The following is a 17513-nucleotide window of genomic DNA, read 5'->3' as shown; positions in this document are numbered from 1 at the left end:
ATAACAGAACTGATGGATTTAAATGAGTAAATATGGTAACTTATATAAGGAAGTATGGTAACTTATATAGATACTATAGGTATGGTAACTGCCACCAACGTGAGGTAATGTCTTTTAACGTATATGATGAATGGTAATGACTTTCCCTCAGGCTTAGAGTGAGGCAAGGAGACTGATCTTTATGAACAACAAAATTCAAAGTTTATTTGTACATAAGCGTGTGGTTGCAATAAATAAACGGTTCAGGATCTTAAGTTACAGCGCAGTCTTGTTTGAATGGATATTTCTTAAATAACTTCTCTTCAAAGAACAGTAAATAAAACTCCCGGTCAACTTATATTCTCAGCCTTTCCCCTGAGTGACCATAAGCTGCTGTCTGCATGTGTGTCCAAGCCTCTAATTCCTAACTACCTAAAACTGTCCAAGAGCAGCGTCTCTTTTGCTGATTCCCCACAGCTCCTAACTTCCTCAGAAGTCTAACAGCAACTGTTTTTTCAAAAGGCACAGGCTTCAACTGCCAACTAAGCCACGCCCCCTTCTCCTCCAGAGAGAGAGGTTACGTTGCCATGGCAACCTGTTGAATATTGTTGGCTTCCATGTGAGGCTTGCCTTTGCTAATATAATTCCTTCTTTTTCCTATAACAAACAAATAAAATCATATCAATAATTTGTGTCAACTCATAACATCCTTACACACAGTTAAAGAAGGATATTGGCAAGCTGGAACATGTTTGGAGAAGGGCGTCCATACCAATAAAAAGTTTGATAGCCAAGCCCCATGTAGAGTGAGTATGACAAAATAGCCATTTGCAAATTTTGAAGAGATGTCCTAGTGAAGATGGAGCCTGCATGTTGTCTGCTGCTCCAAGGATTTAAACTACTGGAAAAAAATTCCACCTAAGCTTTAGGAAAATCTTCCTAATCGTAAGAGTTTTTCGATAGTGGAATTTGCTGCTTCCCGAGAGTGTGTGGTGGAGTCTCCTTCTCTGGAGGTTTATAAACAGAGACTGTTGGGAGTTCTTGGATTGTTTCTTCTGTATGGCAGAATGCAAGTGGACCAGATGGCCCTTGTTCTCTCTTTCAACTCTATGATTCAATGAATCTCTCTCAGTAATAAACTGAATTACTTCTGGCCTGTAGTCTGTACTTGGAAGGAATTATCCAAGATGCTGAGCTGATTTCATTAGGGTCATATAGAGTAGAGTCTCGCTTATCCAACGTAAACGGGCTGACAGAATGTTGGATAAGCGAATGTGTTGGATAATAAGGAGAGATTAAGGAAAAGCCTACTTAACATCAAATTAGATTATGATTTTACAAATTAAGCACCAAAACATCATGTTATACAACAAATTTTACAGAAAAAGTAGTTCAATATGCAGTAATGCTATGTAGTAATTACTGTATTTACGAATTTAGCACCAAAATATCATGATGTATTGAAAACATTGACTAAAAAAATGTGTTGAATAATCCAGAACGTTGGATAAGCGAGTGTTGGATAAGCGAGACTCTACTGTAGTTCCTTTATAAAAGGTAAAGGTTTTCCCCTGACATTAATTCTAGTCATGTCTGACTCTGGGGTTTGGTGCTCATCTCCATTTCTAAGTCAGAGAGCCAACATAGTCCATATAATAATAATAATAATAATAATAATAATAATAATAATAATAATAATAATAATAAAACTTTATTTATACCCCGCCACCATCTCCCCAACGGGGACTCGGGGCGGCTAACATGGGGCCATGCCCAGAGAAATACAATATAATAAAATATAAAAACAACATATCATAGCACCATTCAAAATACAATAAATAATAATATACATATTATTATGTATATATACACCTCCAAGGTCATGTTGCCACTGGCATGACTGCACTGGAGCAGTACCTATTGATCTACTCACATTTGCATGTTTTTGAACTGCTAGGTTGGCAGAAGCTGAGGCTAACGGTGGGAGCTCACCCTGATCCCAGAATTAGAACTGGCGACCTTTCACTCAGCAAGCTTAACCTGTTGCACCACCAGGAGCTCCCAGTTCCTTTATAGTTCATTCTAAAACATAAAGTAGGTTTGCAAGTTGTACAAACAACTGAAATTATCAGTAACCTTTCCTGTGGCCTTCTGCCATCACTGGCACCTTTTCATTTTCATGACAAAAATTGACAATACCCAACTGCAGTCACTTCATTGGGGCACATGTTTTGCTATCCCATAATCTGTCTGTTCCCCATACATTGATGATATTCTAGCTTCTCTAGGGGAATCCTTCCTTCATTCCCTACCTACATTGTTGAACATATCTACTGGGTGATATGTACTCATGATCCTTCACATGTGGACCATTGAGTGAAAGCATAGCAGCAGCCCTTCCGGCTTCATCCTACATCCATTGTGTTCTTCTTCTGCCCATCTCCACTCCTCTCTTTCACTTTACCTCCATTCCCCAAGTGCCCTCACTTTCCCTCATAAATATTTCTGAACTCGACATGATGGATCTCTGCTTCTTCTAAATAGGTAAGCTGATAAATTGGGTTACTGTATGTTTTTCGGGCTGTATGGCCATGTTCCAGAAGTAATCTTTCCTGACGTTTCGCCCACATCTATGGCAGGCATCCTCAGAAGTTGTGAGGTATGGAGAAAACTAAGCAAAGAGGTTAATATATACCTGTGAAAAGTCCAGGGAGAGAGAGGCCAGTGTTAATGTTGTTAATCACCTTAATTAGCATTGAAAAGCTTATCTGCTGTCTTCTTCCTGCCTCCAGGACATCCTTTGTTTAGAGTTCTTCACTGCCCTTGGTTGATTCATGTATGGAAATCCTCTGTTTTCAGAGTGTTGCTCTTTATTTACTGTTCTGATTTTTGAGTTTTTTAATACTGTTAGCCAGATTTTGTTCATTTTCATGGTTTCCTCCTTTCTGTTGGGAGTTGTCCACATGCTTGTGAATTTCAATGGCTTCTCTATGTAGTCTGACATGATAGTTGTTGGAGTGGTCCAGCATTTCTGTGTTCTCAAATAATATACTGTGTCCAGGTTGGTTCATCAAGTGCCCTGCTATGGCTGATTTCTCTGGTTGAGTTAGTCTGCAGTGCCTTTCATGTTCTTTGACTCGTGTTTGGGCAATGCTGCGTTTGGTGGTCCCTATGTAGACTTGTCCACAGTTGCATGGTATCCGGTAGACTCCTGCAGAGGGGAGAGGATCCCTCTTGTCTTTCGCAGACCATAGCATTTGTTGAATTTTATTTGTGGGTCTTTTCACAGATATATATTAACCTGTTTGCTTAGTTTTCTCCATACCTCACAACCTCTGAGGATGCCTGCCACAGATGTGGGTGAAACGTCAGGAGAGATTACTTCTGGAACATGGCCATACAGGCCAAAAAACATACAACAACCCTGTGATCCCGGCCATGAAAACCTTCGACAACACAGCTGATAAATTGTATGTGAGATTATTTGGCCTGGTGGGAGTATTTTCACTTTCCCCTGAATAGAAAGGACAGAGAAGGACGTGAGAACTGCAAATAAGGGAGGATGCATGTCCACTTATCATCTTTTTCCATGTAAGAAACAGAAATGAATAAGATGAAGAAAACCATCGTTTCCCTATCCTCTCACTGGGAGAAAGTGCACCCTGTGTATGCAAGAACTCAACGTATCAATACATTTAGGAAGAAATTATTTTTTAAATCATAAACTTGCCTCCAACTAATAAGGCATCATAGCTGATGATGGTGATTTTCTTTATTTATACACTACTTTTTTCTCTTACAGATTCAAAGTGGTAACAATGCTAAAAACAATACAATTTTAAACCTAAATTCTATAAAATATTAAAATAGAATTAAGCTTAGAATTGGAGCCCATGGTGGTGCAGCAAATTAAACCACTGAGCTGCTAAACTTGCTGACCAAAAGGTTGGGGAGTGGGGTGAGCTCCCGCTGTTAGTTCCAGCTTCTGCCAACCCAGCAGTTTGAAAACATGCAAATGGGAGTAGATCAATAGGTACTGCTCCAGCAGGAAAGTAATGGCACTTCATGCAGTCATGCCAGTCACATGACCTTGGAGGTGTCTATGGACAAAGCCAGCTCTTCTGCTTAGACATGGAGATGAGTACCAACCCCCAGAGTCGGACATACTAGACTTAACGTCAGAGGAAAACCTTTATCTTTACTAAACCTAGGATTATCTAGAAATGAATAACCAATTTAAAATACAACACCCCTAACTTGGTCTTAAAAGCTCTTTTCTTTATTTCTGCCTGAATAAAAAGGAAAGGAAGAAAGTAGAGAAGGGGCAATTCTGGATGCTTGGATGCCATGATCTGCTAATGGAGCAATGCCATGTATGGCACATTCACAGGATTCTTTGTCCTTTGCCCTTTACTTTGTTGAAAGATCTGAAACAATTGAGAAATCAGGACAAAGATCACATGTCAAATGAACAAAGAGAACACTTCCAATAATGGAGGAGTACCACAGTCTATTATGAATCACATATTGCTTATAAAGAAATAGAACACTTGCAGTCGAGAGAAACAAATGTATCTGTGGGTGGATTCTCTTAGTGTTCCATTAAGGTGAATGCTTTGGAACATTTGTATGCTTTAGCCCTTGTGCGGGGAGATATCAAAGAAATGAGGGGGGAATTCTTTAAAGACTGAAGAATTTGAATGGGAAAGAAATTGACAGAAGCAAAGAAGGAGGCTGAAGATGGAGAGTAAGACAAATAAAGCAACCAGTATATTCAGATGGGATAGATTAAGAAAAGGGGAGAAATAGAAGAGAAGGGTGGAGAAGCTGGCTACCAGAGAAGACTAGTGTTATGAAACTGGGAGTGTTAATGTCAGTGTTCCTCTCTGTGCTAATATTACCGTATATACTCGAGTATAAGCCAACCCGAATATAAGCCGAGGTACCTAATTTTATCACCCAAAAACTGGGAAAACATTGACTCCAGTATAAGCTGAGGGTGGTAAATTTCAGAAATCAAAATAGATACCAATAAAATCACATTAATTGAGGAATCAGTAGGTTAAATGTTTTTGAATATTTACATAAAGCTCAAATTTAAGATAAGACTGTCCAACTCTGATCAAATCATTATTCTCATCTTCTTCAATGTAAATGTGCTTATGTATCCTTTTAATAATAATAGAGTAAAATAATACATGTAATAATAATAATAATAATAATAATAATAATAATAATAATAACAGGAAAATAATCCAGTAGAGCCTCGCTTATCCAACGTAAACGGGCCGACAGAACGTTGGATAAGCAAATATGTTGGATAATAAGGAAACCCATGAAACCATTGATCATATCCTCAGCTGCTGTAAGAAAATTGCACAGACAGACTACAAACAGAGGCACAACTATGTGGCCCAAATGATTCATTGGAACCTATGCCTCAAGTACCACCTGCCAGCAGCAAAGAACTGGTGGGATCACAAACCTGCAAAAGTATTGGAAAATGAGCATGCAAAGATACTGTGGGACTTCCGAATCCAGACTGACAAAGTTCTGGAACACAATACACCAGACATCACAGTTGTGGACAAGAACAAGGTTTGGATCATTGATGTTGCCATCCTAGGTGACAGTCGCATTGACGAAAAACAACAGGAAAAACTCAGCCGTTATCAGGACCTCAAGATTGAACTGCAAAGACTCTGACAGAAACCAGTGCAGGTGGTCCCGGTGGTGATGGGCACACTGGGTGCCGTGCCGAAAGATCTCAGCCGGCATTTGGAAACAATAGACATTGACAAAATCACAATCTCCCAACTGCAAAAGGCCACCCTGCTGGGATCTGCGCGCATCATCCGAAAATACATCACACAATCCTAGACACTTGGGAAGTGTTCGACTTGTGATTTTGTGAAACGAAACCCAGCATATCTATCTTGTTTGCTGTGTCATACAACGTCGTTGTGTCAATAATAATAATAATAATAATAATAATAATAATAATAATAATAATAATAATAATTGAATAGGAGTGTTTTTCTCCTCATAAAGTTTTTTCCTGCCCACCCTATATTGTTCCAGCGGATCTGCCAATTGGCATACTGTAGTAAATTGGACTTCCTAGCTAATGGTGGAGGAGATATGAGTTTGTGCAGCCTGATGACATGGACAGGATCCTCGGAGTGGTGAGAGCGACCATGTGCGCTCTGGATCCTTGCCCTTCCTGGCTAATTAAATTAGCCAGTGGAGGACTTGGAGATTGGTTTGCGAAGATAATAAACTTATTGTTGGTACAGGGGACATTTCCATCTAGCCTTAAATAGGTGATAGTGAAGCCAATACTGAAAATGGAGTCCATGGATCCCTCAATATTAAACAACTACAGACCGATCTCCAACCTCCCCTTCTTGGGCAAGGTCGAGTGGTTGCATCCCAGCTCCAGGGATTCCTGCATGACACCAATTCTCTAGACCAATCACAGTCCAGTTTCAGGCCTGGGTTCAGTACCAAGACAGCTTTGGTCACCTTGGTCGATGACCTCCACAGAGAGCTAGACAGGGAGAGTGTGACCCTGCTGGTTCTCTTGGATATCTCAGCGGCTTTTGATACCATCGACCATGGTATCCTTCTGGGTCGGATTTCCAAGTTGGGTCTTGGGGTCATGGCATTGATGTGGCTCCGGTCCTTCCTGGAGGACTGTTCCCTGTCAGTGAAGCAGGGAGACACCTGCTCGGACCCCTGGCCATTTACCTGTGGGGTCCCATAAGGTTCCATTCTGTCCCCCATGCTATTCAATATCTACATGAAACTGCTGGGAGAGGTCATCCTGTGTTTTGGAGTTCAGTGCTACCGCTATGCAGATGGCACTCAACTCTACTACTCTTTTCCACCAAACTCCAAGGAAGCCTCCCGGATACTGGACTGGTGCCTGGCTGCTGTGATGTGCTGGATGAGAGCGAACAAACTGAAGTTTACTTCTGACAAGACAGAGGTCCTCCAGGTCAGTTGCATGTCAGATCTTGATATAGAGTGGAAACCTGCACTCCCCCTGAAGACACAGGTCCGCAGTCTGGGGGTCCTTCTGGATTCAGCGCTAACACTTGATGCTCAGGTGTCGGCAGTGGCCAGGAGAGCCTTTGCGCAATTAAAACTTGTGCGCCAGCTGCGACTGTATATCATGAAGTCTGACTTGTCCAGGGTGGTCCACCCCTGGACTTGTCCACCCCTTAGTTACCTCCAGATTGGACTATTGCAACGCGCTCTATGTGGAGCTGCCCTTGAAGATGGCCCGGAAACTACAACTGGTCCAACAATCGGCTGCCAGGCGACTAACTGGAAGAAATTACAGAGAGCGGTCAACCCTCCTGTTTAAGGAACTCTATTGGCTACCGATCATTTTCCGGTCCCAATTCAAAGTGCAGGTTATCTATCACCTACAAATCCCTGAATGGTTTGGGACCCACCTACCTTCGTGATCACGTTTCTCCCTATGAACCCACGTGATCTCTTCAATGGTTGGGGAGGCCCTCCTCTCGCTCCCACCCCCATCACAAGCGTGGCTTGTGGGGACGAGGGAGAAGGCCTTCTCCGTGGTGGCCCCTTGGCTCTGGAACTCCCTCCCTAGGGAGATCAGGTAGGCACCCACCCTGACAGCTTTTAAGAAAGATTTAAAAACCTGGCTCTTCCAGTGTACCTTCAATAACCGATTACAAGTATTGATTATTACAGTATTGATTATTACCGGGCCTGATGTATTATTTTTCTTGACCTTATTTGGTAATTATTCTCCTTGGTTACCCCACCTGAATTCTCCTTTTATACTACAGCACTTTTATCTACCGCATCAGACTTTAATTATGCACTCCTTGCACCACTGCCCAGCCTTTTACTATTTTAATCACTTATTTGGCGGTTTTATTTACCATTACATTATTGTTTAAAATGGTGGTTTAATCTGTCTAATTTTAAATGTCGATGATGTTTGATTTGTTGTGAATGTATTTTATCTTGTTTATTGTGGAAATTTGGGCGTGGCCCCATGTTAGCCGCCCCAAGTTCCTGCAGGGAGATGGAGTCAGGGTACAAAAATAAAGTTGTAGTTGTTGTTATTATTATTATAAAATCATAGAATCATGGAGTTGGAAGTGTCACGATGCCAGGGCTCTGCCGGTACACAGGCAGAGGTGAACCAAAACCAACGCCCAGCTTGTGTCAAACAGTTTAATTAAAGCAGCACTTTCTGTCTGACTGTTGTCATAGTCCAAATATAAAACAAAGATAACACTCAGCCACAAAATATAAAACAAAGACTGATAGCAAATGCCGGTGCAGGTTCAGATGAACACCATAGTCAAATGTCCAGTCTAGTAGTCAAACTCCGAGAGTTCAGCGATTAAAGTCCAAGGATCAAGAGTCTATACTATAGTCAATAGCCAGTACATTATTATTACTCTTTATTACTATCATTATTACTTATCTCTGACACCTAAATAGAACTTTCATTTTCAGAGGCAGTATATCTTTGAATACTGGATAAAAGGAATGAAGAACATGGAGGTGGACTAATGTTTTCATGCCCTACTTTTGTGCATTCCAAATACATCTGATTGGCTACTACTACCCTAAAATGATATTTTATCTCCACATTCTTCAGGTCTCCTGCCACCTCCCACTACTTCTGCACCAATTGCAGATGGAACTGAACTATGTCTTCTTGTCAAAGTAAAAAAAATAACATTAAAAAGGTGAAGGGAGAGGGCAGAGATGGGTGAGAGTCCAAACCGAGTCAGAATTGCTTTTGGCTGAGGAATTTGGGGGAGCTGCAGTCTAAAAAGTAATGTCCCTTGCATGATGTTTACACTAAAACTGCTGAAGTTGCTTACCTAAATTTGAAATTAGCATCAAGGTAACAAAAATGTACAAAATATTACAGGTCTTTGTTACTATAAGTTGATCCTCCCCTTCCTTCAAGAAAATACAAGTATACTATCAAGAGATGGCATTCCAAATTTATGTGCACTGTCTGTTTAAGCACTAGGATACGTACATTCTGCTAACAATGTTATCTCTTCAAGCCCCAGAAATGCACATTTGGTTATAAAATGTATTCTTAAAAAAAACCCAACACCTGGGCAATATGCCATGTATTGTTTAGAAGAAGCTTGTGTTCACTTTAATAGGAACAGCTTGGCACACACGAAGTTCACTATGAACTAGCATGGTGGGACAGTTTTTGGATTGAAGAACGAAAGTGAAAAGGAAGCAACAAGAAAAAGGCATGGTGCAAAATGAAATGGGGCGTTAGTTTGGTTCTCATTGTCATTCTAGTCTTTGCATCTTAATTATATACAGTGTTCCCTCGCTACTTCGCGGTTCGCTTTTCGCGGTTCGCTTTTCGCGGTTCGCTTTTCGCGGACTCGCTGTTTTGCGGGAAAACTGAGGTATATTTAAACATTATTTTAATTGTGGGTAGGGCTCCCCTTTTAAGGCTGGGTGCAGGCAGCCTATTTGTTCCTCGTAGTCTAAAGATGCTGTCCCACCTTAATTGGGTCACTTTCCCCCCTCTTTTGTGGGAGGGGGTTGTCTACCCTACACTGTCAAAAAATGGAGAATTAACTCAGAGGTGGATTTAAATAAGTTGTCAGCAGAAAGCTGGACTGGAAATCTTTCCTGTTGTGAGCCTATGGTACCATGTTTTGGCAAAGGCTAGGAATAAGAAACTCGACCTGTGAGCTTGGACAGCAGAAGTGGGGGAGAATGGGAATGGCCTTGGAGCTGCAGGGGATTTCTGTCTCCAATGAAACTTCACAGTTTGGGCATGGAATACTTTATGCAGCTTCCCTAAAGGTTTGCCCTGAAAAATCCTGGTGGGCATTCAGGGGAATCAGGTATTTCACCCAAACTGGCTGAGAAGATGATTGGAGAGGGCCATTGTCTCAGCCTATCCCTTAATAAATAAAGTTGTCCATAGTTATCCCATAATGTTGTGTTGTCTTGTTATTGCATTGATGAGTGAGCAACTGATGTTATTCCAGTTGGAACGGAAGTCCAGAAAGTGCTGTGTTGGTCCATTTCTTACTCAGGGCAACTGTAAAGCCCCTATCACTGAGTTTCCTTGGCAGGATTTGTTCAGAAGAAGGTTGCTCATACTCTGAGGCTGAGAAAGTGGATTTTGCCCAAAGACACACAGTAGATTTTCATGACCCTGAAAAATTCAAACCCTAGTTCCCCGGTGTTGTAGTTCAGCACTCCAACAACCACATTACAATGATACTTTAAATTAATTAAATGTACTCATATGTTGATGTCATTGTGGTAGTAGTGTACTTTCACACCATTTCTGATTTATGGTGTCCCTAATACAAACTCATCACTGGGTTTTCAGGGATTCATGGTGTGTGACTTGCTCTAGGTCACTCAGTGGAGTTTCCATGTCTAACTGGAATCTAACCCTGGGATGCATCCAAATCAGGCATGGGCAAACTAAGGCGGATTGGATACAGCCCTCTGATCACTTATGCCAAGCCCTCCAAATTTTCCCCATCCTAAGGGCATAAGGATGTGGTAGTTCACCACGTTCTGATGCCGAAAGTATGAGAGAGGAAGGCATGCAGTGTCTGGGAGCCCTCTGGAGTACTCTCAGCCCGCTTTGTACCTTCTTCGAGCCCACCTCCCACCATTAGGATGCCCTGATGCTGGGAGAAGCACAGCCCGGAAACGGAGGCAGGCAGGGGCCAAGGAAGCTCCAAAGCCCCCTCCCCCCCACCTGCCTCTGCTTTTTCCCCAGCATCAGGAGAAGCATGGCCCCATCTTGATGCCAGGAGAAACCTGGCCCGGGGGGAGGAGGCTGGTGGGGATCAAGGGAGCTCCAAAGCCCCCTCATCCACCGCCTGCCTCTACCTTCTCCCACAATATGCTTCTACCACAGTCAACAGAATATAACTAGTGTGTCTTAATAGCATGACTTATGCATGCATGTATTAGGACGTCAGCCTAATGTGAACATCTTGTACCTTTGAGTCAAAGAAGATGTACAAAAAGTTGTATTATACAGAAGATTAAATTTCCCTGTACTGGAATCCCCAAATGAAATTTTATCTCATTTGTCCACACATTTTTAGACAAAATAGAGGTGTCTGCCAATATGGGTTCTAACTGAGAGATGGAGGTGTGCCAATCAGTTCTGGATGGGGCACTTCCAGACAGCACAAAATCGTTGGTTTTCCATGAGGGGCAAAAAACCCTGGACCTGAGAGCAGGTCCACATACAGACCCGTTGGTCCCGGGATTTCTGCCTGTGGCAACCAGACTTCCTGCTTTGTTACAGGATTTCAAATGTATTTGAAATGTATTTCAAAGTATTTGTCGTGCAATGCTTTTGACACGAAATAAATAACGGGATTTCAAAACTGGTACTATTCTGTTTCACCCTATATGTTGGAGAGAAATATTTTCATATTTCAAGCAAGTCGCATTCTGTTGAATTCTAACCATCTGGAAGTCACATGTCCCTGGAAGGAAGTGGAATGAGACCAAGGAAAGCTCCAAGAGAAGCTAAGTCTAGATATGAGACAAGCTTACCTCAACCCCTAGATAGTCATGAGTAAGCACTAAGCAGTCAAACACATGTCAAACCATTCTGAACAGATGGTCATAAGGCCTCTGCTTAAAAACTTTGAGTTTTTTGCTCTTACTTAAAAATAAAAGTCCATCCAAGTAGTACTATTTAAATTTAATAATGACAACAGAATGACCGAATGGAAGAAATTCAGTTTAACGTGCTTGGAAGAAACAGAAAACATCCCACAATACCAGTTGCGTAGAATAGTCTTCTTTCCCTTGATTGAGGGGGTATTACAAACAACAAAAACACATCGTGTTGCTGTGGGTCTTTCAGGCTGTATGGTCATGTTCCAGAAACATTCTCTCCTGACATTTTGCCCACATCTATGGTAGGGATGCCTACCATAGATGTGGGATGCCTGCCATAGATGTGGGCAAAACGTCAGGAGAGAAAGCTTCTGAAACATGGCCATACAGCCCGAAAGATCCACAGCAACCCAGTGATTCCAGCTATGAAAGCCTTCGACAATACATCAACTTGATTTTGCTCTCAGGTGATTTAAATGAAAACGGAATTATGATGGGCACATTATTCTAAAACAAGAAGTACAGTACATAGAAAATGAATGACCCAGGTTACACAATTCATTAAAAGTAAGTCAGCATTGTGCTCAGCTGTTCTGCTCTATTAGAATGATTTCCACACTAGTTAACACAAAAAGCCATTCCATGAAGACCTTTTGGCATGAGACTACTATAGAGTAGTTTGGAGGACAAAGAAAATGCCAGAAGATGACATATTTCATCAGGCATGGATAATTAAAAGTGGGGATATTGGTCCTACAGGTACTGTATCCTAGAAACCACCCTGAGTCCCCATGGGGAGATAGGGCAGGATAGAAATAAAGTATTATTATTGACACAACGACGTTGTATGACACAGCAAACAAGATAGATATACTGGATTTCGTATCACAAAATCACAAGTCGAACGCTTCCAAAGTGTTTAGGACTGTGTGATGTATTTTCGGATGATGCGTACAGATCCCAGTAGGGTGGCCTTTTACAGCTAGCAGATTGTAATTTTGTCAATGTCTATTATTTCCAAATGCCAGCTGAGATCTTTTTGCATGGCACCCAGTGTGCCGATCACCACTGGGACCACCTGTACTGGTTTCTGCCAGAATCTTTGAAGTTCAATCATGAGATCCTGATAGCAGCTGAGTTTTTCCTGTTGTTTTTCGTCAATGCGACTGTCACCTGGGAGGGCAACATCAATGATCCAAACCTTTCTCTTTTCCACAACTGTGATGTCTGGTGTGTTGTGTTCCAGAACTTTGTCAGTCTGGATTCGGAAGTCCCACAGTATCTTTGCGTGCTCATTTTCCAATTCTTTTGCAGGTTTCTGATCCCACCAGTTCTTTACTGCTGGGAGGTGGTACTTGAGGCATAAGTTCCAATGAATCATTTGGGCCACATAGTTGTGCCTCTGTTTGTAATCTGTCTGTGTGATTTTCTTACAGCAATTAAGGATATGGTCAATGGTTTCATCAGCTTCCTTGCACAGTCTGCATTTTGGGTCATCAGCTGATTTTTCAATCTTGGCCTTGATTGCCTTTGTTCTGATGGCTTGCTCCTGGTCTGCAAGGATCAGGCTTTCTGTCTCCTTCTTCAGTGTCCCATTTGTGAGCCATAGCCAGGTCTTCTCCTTGTCAGCTTTTCCTTCAATTTTGTCAAGGAATTTTCCATGCAATGTTTTGTTGTGCCAGCTGTCAGCTCTAGTTTGTAGTGTGGTTTTCTTGTACTGATTTTTTGTCTGCTGTGCTTTGAGGAGTTTCTGATTTTTGATTTCAATCAAAGCAGGTTCTTCATTTTGCTTTACATATTCTGCCAGGGCATGTTCTTCTTCTTTGACTGCTTGTTTTACTTGTAAGAGTCCTCTGCTTCCTGATCTTCTAGGCAGATATAGCCGGTCAACATCACTGCAGGGGTGCAGGGAATGATGAATGGTCATGAGTTTTCTTGTTTTTCTGTCCAAATTGTCCAGCTCAGCCTGTGTCCAATTTATAATGCCAGCAGTATATCTTATGACAGGTATGGCCCAGGTATTTATGGCCTTGATGGTGTTGCCTCCATTGAGCTTGCTTTTGAGAATTTTTCTGACCCTTTGTGTGTATTCTTTGCTGACCACAGTTTTCATATGTTCATGCTTGATGTTGTCCAGCTGTAATATGCCCAGATATTTATAGACCTCTAGATGAAGGACGATACTTTGAGAAGAGATTATCTTTCAGAATGCTTGGGATATATCCATATAAAGCTTTAGAGATTATACCCAACTGTTTGGCTTAATGGGCTGATTGTAACAACTAATATCCTATAACGGCCAAATGACTCAATCTACATCAAAGATTATTGGACAGAGTGAAAACCATGGCAGCAGGAAATGCCACGAGTTGCTTATAAAGAGAACCCATCTAAGATTTCACTGTAACTTGAGAACAGCTAAGCTGATTCCCTCAGCTTGAGCCAAAGAGGTGAGTATTAACATACATTAGTTGTATGTGTTGAATCACCATTCAACACTTCATTAGATTTGGTCTACTGTATTTGGAATATGGAACGAGGATTCTGTATGTCTAAGGTTTAAAGGTCTAGAAAGCATGCCCTGTGAGGAGTCATTTTAAAAGCTGTGTATGTTAAGCCTGCAGAAGAGAAGGTTGAGATGAGACATTGATGGGAAAAAAACCATCCATGAATCCAACATCATTGGACCCCATCACTCACCCTGGTGCCGCAATGTCCTTCCACTGCAGTCTTAATATTGCAAAGTGGAGGAAGGTCTCACAAGAACACAGAAAATATGCAACTGCAAAATCAGGGAAGAAAAGGAAATAGGACAATTTATTTATTATTTATTTTACCAAATTAATATCCCGCCTTCCTCTACCCCGAGGGGACTCAGGGTGGCTTACAAACGGCACTTGTGCAGTGCCTTGGACATAAACAAACCCAGCAAGTTTAGGCTGCGTAGGGGGAAAACATGTATGAAGCAAGACTGTGTAGATGTCTAAATCTGGGAATGTGCACCTTCCAAGTGCTAAGGTTCTATCATTTTATAATCACACTAGAGCTTAAAGCGTAGGCAAAGAGTATGCATCCCATCTGAAATCCTGAGACTGCCTCCTGCAGAGTTATGGTGGTTGTAGCTTAGTTGAAGGGCTTTCCTTTGGATCTCACAAAAATTAAAGATCCAAAATTCTGCAAAAGGCAACCACAGGATTTCAGATGGATTCAAAGGATTACATACTCTCCGCCTATTCTTCAAATTCTAGTGAAATAGCTGTGGGGCAGACATAAGTGCAAAGGACATCAGATATACAGTTTCCTCTATTACTTTTGCTTTTTATCATCTTAGGAGTACGGAAATCCCTCTCAAATATTTAAACACACAACAATGAAGACTTGTTACCTTCTTGTTCTTCTATCTGCTTTGACTCTTCTTCCTGAGGAAGGTAAGTACATGCCCAGGTGAAACAAAAATGACAATTGTCTGCTTCTACATAAAATCGTGCATGGCACTATTTTCCCTCTTCCGTTCTCAAGTCTGGAGTGGAATGCACATATATAAGCAAAAAAATTCCTAGATAGCTGTCCATTGCTCTAAACTTCATGTCATTCCTATAAATGCCATGAATTCTTTTTGAACCTTAAAAAGGTTCTTTAATCGATTCTCAGTGGGACAGAGGGCATCAGGCACTTTCAGAGAAGGAAGTAAACACACAGACTCCAGGTACTGGTTTTAGAATATCTACAGTGTATTGGTTACACAGACCAAAGGGGAAACATAACATGTTTCCAGGATTCATCCAGCATTCGTACTCAGCATCCCTCCTCCATTCAGGCGTGCTGCTGGGAGAAAAGAGGTAGAATCATAGAATCCTAGAGTTGGAAGAGACCTGGTGGGCCATCCAGTCCAACCCCATTCTGCCAAGAAGCAGGAAAATCGCATTCAAAGAACCCCTGACAGATGTCCATCCAGCCTCTGTTTAAAAACCTCCAAAGAAGGAGACTCCACCACACTCCAGGCAGAGAGTGGATGAACAGAGCTTCATCCTTGCAGATCTTGCAAACATTTGAGAATGAAGGCAGTCTTTTATGCAGAAATATTGTTATCCATTATTTAGTAGTTTAGATAACTTCTGTCATTCAGCCCAGACCTGCTGGAGTCTCATCAATTCCAGAACAGATGGGTTCTTTAACTTCAAGACTATGTAAACATGGGTTGTTTGCACCCAAAATCCTCAGGTCGTTTCACTAGTTTTCTCTTATGCATTTTTCCTGCAAGAACTTTGACTTATTGTCCCAAATGGTAATACCAGTGTATAAAGTTCTGTTTTTTTGGCCAGTTTCAGTTAATGGGATCTCTTATATTTCCTCTTCTAGCAATGAGTGACGGTCCATGTATTAGCTTGGGTATACCTCTCTTCAATCTTGATTTAAACTTTGGAAACTCAAACTGTGGACGTGGAAGGGTAATGTATCAAAATTCTAGATTTATACTGGTGGAATCAACATGCTTTGCTGGCCCATATTAATCTGTTACTATGCCTCTCTTTAGGAGTTTAAGCACATATCCTTCCTGTTGTCATTGGAGTCTCATTTTTACTGACCTGACCTTACCTTTTCCTCTTACTTGGTTCTCCATGAATTTTTGGAGCCATTAATTTAGTTTGGCAATTCTATAAGTACTGAAAATGTTAGATTATAGTGGGTTTGAGGTTTTTAATGGTGTTTTGTGCAATCTCATCTCATATTACCATTTTTTCACAAAATGTAAAATGCAAAAAATGTTAGCGCTGTAGACATCAACTGGCCTACTATGGGTGAAAAAATGGAGCATTAGCACGAACCACTGGAGTATCCAAATAATATCCTATGGTTGTTTGGAAAAAAAAAACATTCCTGTCATTGCAGTGCATTTTTATGTTCCTTAGTGCAATAGAATTTCAATTGGATAAGTGAATATCCTGAAAATTACTCAGTACAGATGCTTTTTATCTGCCTTGATGAAGTTCTATATTGTTATCTACAATCTTAACCTCTACATAAGATTGTTGCACTAGAACTGTTATCATTCAATTTGTAATTAATTAAATGCTATTCTTCTTCCTTCACAAATGTAGAACATGAAATATGATGATGATGATGATGATGATGATGATGATGAAGATGAAAAGGAAGACGAAGACGAAGATGAAAACGAAGACGAAGATGAAGAGGAAGAGAACAAGAACAGGAACAGGAACAGGAACAGCAACAAGAACAAGAACAAGAACAAGAACAAGAACAAGGGCAAGAAAAAGGGCAAGAAAAAGGGCAAGAAAAAGGAAGAGGCAGCTGAAGATGAAGTGGAATATGAAAAGGAAGATGAAAAGAAAAAGGGAGATGAAAAGGAAGAGAACGAGGATGAGTAGATTCAAAATGAAACTGAAAGTGAGTCCATAGAATAGAACAGCTTTCAGAAGAACCCATGATACACAGATAAACATGTGCCTCTGCTACTCAAAAATATAAATAAAATAAGAGAATGTAAGGCAATAAAATATTGTTATTGTTTTATACATATTTGTTATTATCTCTTCTAAAATTGGGAATCAAGGCAGTTCACAATTGAAAACCTTTTAAAAAAATGAACATTAAAATAGTGTAAAACTATTGTAGTTGTGGTATTAAAACAGTTCAATTCTACACTTCAAAGAGTAAAATACAAGTTAAAAAACAGAAAGCTATTAAAAACAGTTGAGTTTAAAACAACCCAGTACTTTTCTTTGAAGACATTCTTTGAAAACATTCTGTATGATCAATCTGTTGAAATATAAAGTGTTTGTCTGCTGAAGGAAAGACAATGAAGGGTGAGACATTCGGACTTCCTTTTGAAAGGAATTTCACAGTCCAGCGGTAGCCACTGA

General features: G+C 40.9%; 1 protein-coding gene across 1 annotated transcript; it reads left to right on the top strand.

Annotated features, from left to right (window-relative positions):
• The first annotated feature begins 669 nt into the window (after positions 1-669).
• Positions 670-17165, top strand: LOC134296034 (nucleolin-like). Its single transcript, XM_062969817.1, has 4 exons — positions 670-785; positions 14960-15056; positions 15988-16076; positions 16728-17165. The coding sequence occupies exons 2-4, from the start codon at positions 14999-15001 to the stop codon at positions 17016-17018; spliced, it is 438 nt and encodes a 145-aa protein (XP_062825887.1). The 5' UTR covers positions 670-785; positions 14960-14998; the 3' UTR covers positions 17019-17165.
• Positions 17166-17513: the final 348 nt, after the last annotated feature.

Source organism: Anolis carolinensis, chromosome 1, assembly GCF_035594765.1.
Source record: "Anolis carolinensis isolate JA03-04 chromosome 1, rAnoCar3.1.pri, whole genome shotgun sequence".
Lineage (NCBI taxonomy): Eukaryota > Metazoa > Chordata > Lepidosauria > Squamata > Dactyloidae > Anolis > Anolis carolinensis.
The sequence above is the reverse complement of the archived record's forward strand: the minus strand, read 5'-3'. Positions and strand labels throughout refer to the sequence as shown.